Here is an 8179-nt window from a genome sequence, read left to right as displayed (position 1 = left end):
ATCGATCCATTTGGGGCTATTAAACTTGTTAATGCATTGTTTTATGCCCGCGCGGGCTTACGCTGGAGTACAACTGTTCATTGCTTTAACTTGGCGGCCCTCCAGCCGGCACAGGCTGCTGGAAAGGGAAGTCATACAGGGAATAACAGGGCTGTCTCATGATACTGTTATTGCTATGAAACATTGAAAAGGGGTGTTGTTCGCAGGAAACGAGCCTCCGTAGCGTCCCAGGAATTTGTTGGCCTGGCGTGTGCACTTTCTGTACAGAGCAGAGTTTTAGGGCAGCGTTCGCTGTGCGCCGGATGAAAGGGGCAGAAAGCAAAAACAGCGCCAGTCTCCACAGTTTCCTATCGACTCACCTCTCCCCCCTCCAAACCCAGATTTACAAGAAAAAAAACAGCAATGTTAAACAGCATTTTTATGAAGAGCAAGGGGAAACGAAACCCCTTTGAGAGCAGAGCATTTCAGGAAAAAGGAAATTTGGCTGGAGCACTACCTTTCTGCTTAACGGAGAAACAGCCACTGTGGTTCCAGAGAATCTGTTGCTATTCATATTATTAGCTTTGGAGAACAAAAAACCCATGGGCTTTTCATATTATTCTCCAGCCTGCAAACTAAACTATTCACACCTCGGCCTTCCAAAAGCCTCCTGAATGCATTTTCCCAGCACTGGAGATGCACCTTTCTTCTCCCCACAAATGTGCAGCCTCCCGCCGTCTTTAGGGCCTGCAGCTTCCGCCGCACTCGGGCAGTTTGCGGGAAATGAAGCGCTTGGGAAAGGCGCGGAGGAAGGAGGGAAAGGAGCGGCGCTCCGTGGCAAACGCAGCAGGCAGAGCAAAGGAGGGAGGAAGTGAGAGGGAGCTGAAGAAGTAACGCTGGCAATGCCGGAGGGCTTCTACAGTTCATTTAGACTAATGCGAGCGCAGGTGCTCGGCGCTGTAGGACGGCGACGTCAGACACGGTGGAAGCAAAAGCTGATTTTCATTCGGCCGTTTCGAACCCCTGTGGCTGTTGTTGGTGTTTCTACAGATACTTATTTCACAGAAGTGCCGGAGCCAGGGGATGGCCGTGTGTCTCACCGCTATTTGCATGTGTCCCGCAAGAAGGATTTCTTTCCCTCGCTTTAAACTAGCCACAGGGCAACTAGTGCTTTTAAGGCAAGGTCATGGACACGCACTGCGTGGGAGTGTTTCTGCAATAAGCCTCTCCTTCACCCTTGCATGCAGTCCAAAGGGGCTTGAATAAAGTTCAGCCAAAAAGGCTGAACTAAAAGCTAATACCCCCGAGGTGCCTGGGGCTCCTGGCGCCGCCACTGGAAAGACGCCAGCACTTATTCCAGCCCGGTATCCTGCAAAACGGCAGCTGTAATGAGGCTGTTTGGGTGCTCTCTGGCAGTCACTTCTTGCACCGTTCCCGGCTCGCAGCAGGCCTGGTAGAAAAGCAGCAGACAGGGGCTGAAAGCCGTCTGCGGGGGGTCGAGGCAGGGTTTAGGCAAGGGTGCGAGCCCAGGGGTGGCGGGGCAAGTCCCACCGTGCAATCCCGCGCAAGGGGCCCCGGGGGCATTTGCAGGTGCCATGACAGGGAGGGACGGAAACCTGCTGGGGTTTGGTTTCTTCAAAACGGCAAGCCGATAATCGCATCTTTACGCAATCGTAGTGGCTGGACTGGTAAGGAAAAAGCAAATATTGTGAAATCTGTGACAAAAATAGCAGGAGCCAGCAATGGCGTAACAGCTCCGCTTGTGCTCATGTCCACCCCTCCGCACGCCGCTGCCTGGACCGTCGCGGTTGCTGCAAGGTTTTCACGACCTTTCTGGGCCGGTTTGGTCTTCTCGCGTCTTCTTCCCTTCCTGCTGCCACAGGCCTGGGCTTCAGCACCCAGGCGTCTCAGCGTCACGCTCGGGGAGCGAAAGCCACGTTCACCCCGTAGCAGGAGGTGTTAAATGCATCCATGGATGAGTTTCAGACGTCAGAAATACTACGAGTTACTAAAACAGGGGTAAAGTGACCAAGACAAGTCAAAGGCCACAGAGGAGCCACCCCACAGCTCACCCAAATCGATAGAAACCATTGCAATTTCCCTGTGAAAGGGGCTGAAACACGCTTCAGAGGGTCTTTTGGTGGGACCAGAAGGCAGCTTTCCAGTGGCGCAGGTAGCTTGGGCAATTACACTTCCAACAGAGCATTTATCAGGCAATGCCACGAGCCGTAAAACCACGCGATTCACTCCAGCCAAACTCCTCACTTTCACCTACCCATGAAATCCAAACACACAGGAACGGCCCTTAAAATGCACCCCAAAGACCCCCAAATCATGCAGGTAGCAGCAAGCGGAAAATGGAAACGAAGCAGGTGCAATGGCTTTAACTTGCATTTGATTTGCCGTCGTCTTGGTTCCAAGATTGGTATTTTTAAGCTTAAAAAAAGAAAAGCATGAAGAGCACCAGAGAGAGCATCACTACCTTTATTTTGGGCAACGTGGCATGCCTGGTGGCATGGCCGGCACCGCGGAGCGCTTCAGCGTGCTCCTGCCTTCTCTGGTGGGCTTTTCCCTTGTGAGGATTCCCTGGAAATCCCTGGATTCCCATCCGTGCCTGAACGACCTCACTGCCGGCTCGCGCTCTTCCGGGGAAAAGGTGCCGTCTGGGGCTCGCTGACACTCAGGTGTGCATGCTCACGCCCACACACACTCGCGTGTGCGCACACATGCATGTGTACGCTCCTGCACACTCACACGCCAACGTGTGTACCCCCCGTGCACGCACATGCACGCGCTTGCACGCAGGCGTACACATGCAGGGGCACGCACGCTCGCCTGTGCACACTCCTGCGCACTCACACGCAGACACACACACACACACTAGCATGCGCGCGCGCGCACATCACACCTGCACCCGTGCACGCAGGGGCGCACACACACTCGGATGTGCACACACACTCGGATGTGCAAACTCACGCATACACCGCACGCACCCCGCGCGCACGCACACGTGTGCACGCGCGCACACACACTGCCCCCCACGTGCGCACCCCGCGCACGCGCACAGGCCGGCACGCGCCGCAGCCGCAGCCGCAGCCGCCGCCGCTGCCGCGCGCAGGCGCAGTCCCGGCCGCCCCCCGCGATTGGCGGCGCCCCCTCCCCCCACCCCGTTCCGCCGCGCGCTGGCGGCGGCGGCGGCGGCGCGGGGCCTGCCGGGAAGGCGGCGCGGGCCCAGCCCCGCCCCCGCCGGGGGGGCGGGGGAGGCGGGGGCTGTGGCGGGCGGCTCGCGGCGCTCCGGGGCCTCGCGGTCGCCCCGCCCCGCCCCGCCCCGCCCCCGCCGCGCCGGCAGCGACGAGGTGGGTATCTCCGTCGCAGCCGCGGGGCCGGCGGCGGGGAGGTGCTGCCCGGCCCCGCCTGGGCCCCGGGCGCCGCCGGGGAAGGCGTGAGGGGACCCCGGCGGCGGCGCGGGGGGGAGGGGACGAACGACACCCGGCCCGGCGCGGCGCGGCGCCTGGGGCAGAGGCGGAGCCGCTAACGGCCGTAACGGCCGCGCGGGGGGCGGGGCGGGGCCTGGCGGCCGCGCTGCCCCACCGGGGCGGGGAGGAGCCCGCCGGGCGGCGCGGCCCGGCTCGGCCCGTCCCGTCCCCGCCGCAGCCCTGCCCGGGGCGGGGGGAGAGGGGCGGCGAAATGCGAAGAATTTTGGGTCCGCCTCTTTCATTGATGAAATTTAAATTCTTGTGGGTTTACCTTTAACCAGGCGGCGCGAGAGGGGCTCGCGTATTCCAGGGGACAAGCGCAGGAGGAAGCAGCAGCCGGAGACCGTGTCAAGTTGTTAGGTTTCTCCCTGAGGGGGACGGGGGGACTGATTCCTCCCTGGTGGGATACCCCTTCCTTCTTCCCGTTTTTAAATTATTGCTGCTTTATAACTGCCTAAGAGCAGAAGGGCAGGCGGCGAGCACACGGAAAGAGGCGGCACGGGGGAAAAAAAAGAGAAAGCTTCCCCCTCCCTGCCTTTTATTGTATAATTTTTTGGTAATTTTTTTTCTATATTTATAAAAGCAAATTATTTATTTTGTTAAAGAGCGAAAATGTCGTCTTTTGCACAAGGTAAGCTGACGTGCTTTGTAATTTTCTGACTCTTCAGCTGTGTTTATTTAGGTGTCCTTTTTTTATTTTTTTCCAGTAGCTCAGTAGAGTGCTGGCAGTAAATGGCACCGATAGGTGTATCAGTCTGATCAGCAGCCGAGTTAACATTTGCAAGATTTTCTTTCTTTTTTTTCTTTTTTTTTCTTTCTTTTTTTCCGTTGATTTGACAGCAGGGCCTCGTCAGTTGTGTTTTGCCTCGTTCGCTTATCTCTGCATATGTGTCTCTCTTTCAGTATCGCTGTACAGGCAATGTAAAACCAGGTTGAGGCGGTTGTAGCTGCAGGGCTGGTATCCACAGTTAATGCACAGACGAGAGCTGGAATATACGAAGGGAGCTTGCGAGCTCCGGTCTCCCCCCTTCGCTAAGCAGTCTTATAAAGTAGGGGAACTGGGGAGAAGAGCACTGAGCTTGAGTGGCCTCGCTCATTTTGGAGGTTTGGGTGTATTTTGGCATTTTCTGATCCCAGTAGGCTCTGGTAATCTCATTTACTATGTGCGAGTGTGTGTGTATGTGTATGTACGTGGTCTGAGTTTCAGATTCCTTTATTGCGAAACAGGGAACCAGCCCACAAGAGGTCATTTCAGGAAGAAAAATGACTTTGGTGCATTGCTGTGGCAATTTTCTTTCCTTCCTTTGGGTTATTCTTAATGGGGGTGTGTGTGTGTTTTCTGTAATGAATTCTGTGCCTGTAGGGTTTTTTATTATATATTTATAAATCAATGCAGGCTTATCAACAAATGTAACCCTGCCTATAGAAAAAACAGTATGCATAAACAGGTCTTTTGGTATATGTACTTGGATTTTGCAGGAAACTGCAAAGCTTTGCAGGCTTTGGAAAACTGCTGTCACTAACTGAATGAATGTCTAGGACTGTACAACACTTGCTACGTAAATGCATCAACTGTTTGCAAATGTCCTGTGACACCTGGACAAAATACAGAGAACTGAAGAGGAGGAGTGTTACAGCCATGTTTCTCAACTTGACACTCTGAAAGTTACCAATATAAGCCACTTCTTGTGTGAATAGATTGCAAAGATACAATTCAAAAGAACACTTTAAAAGGTAATTGGCTTTTCTCAGCCTCCTGCTGAAGGTAGCCATCTTGCAGACAAGGGGTATTTTTTTTTTTATAAAACTGAAAGCTGGATAAACCTATGGTAATACTTTAAAACGTGATTATGATCTTTACAAGGACCTGACAATCATAAAAGCTTTTTGAAAAAGCATTAACCATTTAAGTATTCTTTTATTAGGCCAATAATACTAAAACATGTTGGCAATGTCAAGTGATATTTTTAGCATGAGGATCAGCCGCTAGGCTGAGAAATCCAGCTGTGTCTGATCATAACATCTAAACTCTTGCTGTACACTGCTGGCAGGAATGGCTTGCTAGTCACAAACTTCTGAGTTAGCTCAGGCTAACATGCTTGTCCCTTAAGGAGAGACAGGATATACATTTCACTTCATGTATGCTTCAGTACAACATATGTTGAGAAATTGTTTATAGCAGTAGAAAAAGAAGAATGTAAAGGCTGAGTGGGTATGTTCAGTTCTAAAAATCAAATGAAGTTACATTCATTAACTTTGTGAATTATAGAGTGTGGGTATTTGAAGAGATTTTTATCCTTGTCAGGGATAAAAAATTTCCTTGAACTTTCAGTGGAGCCGGAGGAAGTTAAGGCATTCATTCTGTACACTCAGCACTGAGTTGAAGGATAGAGGATTTAAAGTTTAGCTGTGTGTTTTAACTTATTGGCCCTCCTTGATTTTTATGCACATAGTCTGACTCCAAGGAGATCTAAAAAAAATTGTCTGCTCTAAGTGTTTTGTATGCTTGCTTTGATTGCAAAAGTAATTAAAGTAAAATTCATAACCCTCAGCACAAAAGATTCCCATTTTTTTCCATGAGAGGACTTCTTGCTTGAATTGCACTGCAACTCCCTCCTGTGCTGGGACCTTGTAATCCAAGTTCCAAGGCAGTGAAGTTCTCTTCTGACTGAATTAATGAACACTTAGGGCATTAAAACTAACCTTATTGCATTTCTCCTTTTTAAATTAAAGTGAAAGAAGGAGGAAGAGCAAAAAGGAAATACATGCAAACCCCTAAATAAGGGGTCTTTGCTGATTTGTTTTTGAGCAGTTTTCTTGAGGAAGCCTGTCCTTGTTCTGTTTCTAATAGTATATTAAGACTTGCTTTTTCTTACCTTGATCTGATTTATCATATGTTTTTTCAAATGCCAAGTATAAAATTATTTATTGTAATCCTGAAAATATTTTGCAATGTACAGTAATTCATACTGCGAGGGCAGGGGACAGGTTAATAATGAGATAAAAGCACAAAAGCAAACTAGAAATAATGGTGGGACAGTAGAGTTTCAGTGAAACTCTCTGCCTTTCAGACACTACTAGTAACTTGATTAAAGAGCTCTCCTTTTTGTACTACTTGAGAAAGCATTGCCTACAGCAGCATTACCAACGACATTAAAATAAGATGTCCTGGATGGTCATTTTCAAAGTCCAATGTTTTCTGAAACCTCAAATACTTAAAAATATGCTTTCCTGTTCCCTGCTAGTTTCCTGTGTGGACCAGTCTCTTAAGAGTCTTTGACTATTTTATATCACCCCTTTCTGCCTTCAGAGGAGTGTTAAAGAATACTGACGCCATAAAAGTGAGGTTAAGCTGAAATCTGAGGCATTGGTTGCAAAATAGCTTTGAAGGACAATTCTTTTCTAACATAATTTGGAAGTTTATGGCAGCATGTACCCTTGGAAATCTGTTCTTAGTTATCCAACATCCCTGCCTCCCATCTTATTTTATAGAGGCACAGTTACTACTTTTCATTATAGTTTTAGAAAACTTTACTTGCCTGTAGGAAATAACTGTTTTTAGTTATACAGTTGCACTGGCCTTTCTGCATCTCCACTGCTATTATGGTGAAGCAAGGAGTAAACCTTAACCTGGGCTGTTAAATTTAACAGCAGCATATGTTAAAGGACTGCAGTTGTGCTTCTGTTATCAGTAGGCTGGAATGTATGAATAACAGCGATGGATCTCATTGCAGTCATTCATAATAGGTGCTCGTGGGACTGGGTTGCTAGTTTCATAGATGTTTTACGGGTGCGAATGAATAGCTCATGCCCAAGAAGACTGATATGGTGGCAAGCAGCATCTGTAAGCCTGTGTCATGCTTCTTATGCTTCTTTCTCAAAACTCTGAGGTGCAGCAACATGGGAACAGCTAGTGCTGAGTTTGTTCGTGTTTGGAGCAGATACACCAATGCTGTACTGGTAGGATTGTTTCAGAGAGCCTTTAGAGAAAGCCATGATTCCCCCATCCAGTCCAAATCCTGGTGGACGTCTTGTAATAAGGTAAATGCTTAAAAGTCTCCGACTTGCAATTACATACTTAAAGCAGAAAGGCTTTGAGTGGCAGTTTCTCTTGACAGTTAAAGTATTAATATTCTTAAGTATGCAGAATAGATACTTTTCCTGCACCTGTAATACTTTAGTTGAAAGTATGTTTTTATGGACTCCAGCCACGTCAACTCTAACTGCCCTTCCTCTTTCTTTCTGCAGAATAATGATAGTAGTAATAGTAGTAGTAATAATAATAGTGCTCTCCCCAGGCAACCACGCCCTAACATGTTGAATCTGGATGAGACTGGGTGGAATTGCAGTAGCAGTTAAGAGGTCAAGGTAAAGCCTAAGTGTTCTTCATTGCCAGTGAGGGGTAGAGCCCTCGCTGTTGGAAGCTTTGACTGTCCAGATTTAGATAAAAAATGGACCATCTAAGCTGACTAATCTGCATGCTTGACACTTGCTATTTGGAAAAAGCAACAGGCTTACTTTGTTTCTCTGCAAGGACATTGATGATCAAATACTTTAAGACTTAGAGAATTTATAGTATTATAAAACACTAGGATATTATCACAATTTTATTATTATGCATTATTCTTTTGATCCATTTATGATATTACTTAAATCTCTAAATGCTTTTAACTGGTAGGTACAGGCCTTTTGGCCAATATGAACTATCAGGGTTTTCCTACTTA

General features: G+C 48.6%; 1 protein-coding gene across 4 annotated transcripts in view; it reads left to right on the top strand.

Annotated features, from left to right (window-relative positions):
• Positions 1-3316: 3316 nt before the first annotated feature.
• The window catches only part of UGP2 (UDP-glucose pyrophosphorylase 2), a 28131-nt gene continuing 23268 nt past the window's right edge, over positions 3317-8179 (top strand). Inside the window, exons 1-2 of one of the 4 annotated variants that reach the window (XM_067292800.1) lie at positions 3606-4086; positions 4935-5189. Coding sequence is in view for 1 of the 4 variants with exons in the window: in XM_013961589.2 (XP_013817043.1) it covers positions 4068-4086 (19 nt within the window). In the remaining 3 variants the exon portion in view is untranslated. Of the gene's footprint in view, positions 3336-3605; positions 4087-4934; positions 5190-7348; positions 7497-8179 lie in introns of those variants that run through there. The other 3 variants (XM_067292798.1, XM_013961589.2, XM_067292799.1) reach the window with 3 other exon arrangements.

This window comes from Apteryx mantelli, chromosome 3 (genome assembly GCF_036417845.1).
Source record: "Apteryx mantelli isolate bAptMan1 chromosome 3, bAptMan1.hap1, whole genome shotgun sequence".
Lineage (NCBI taxonomy): Eukaryota > Metazoa > Chordata > Aves > Apterygiformes > Apterygidae > Apteryx > Apteryx mantelli.
This window is presented reverse-complemented; position numbering and strand designations above follow the sequence as displayed.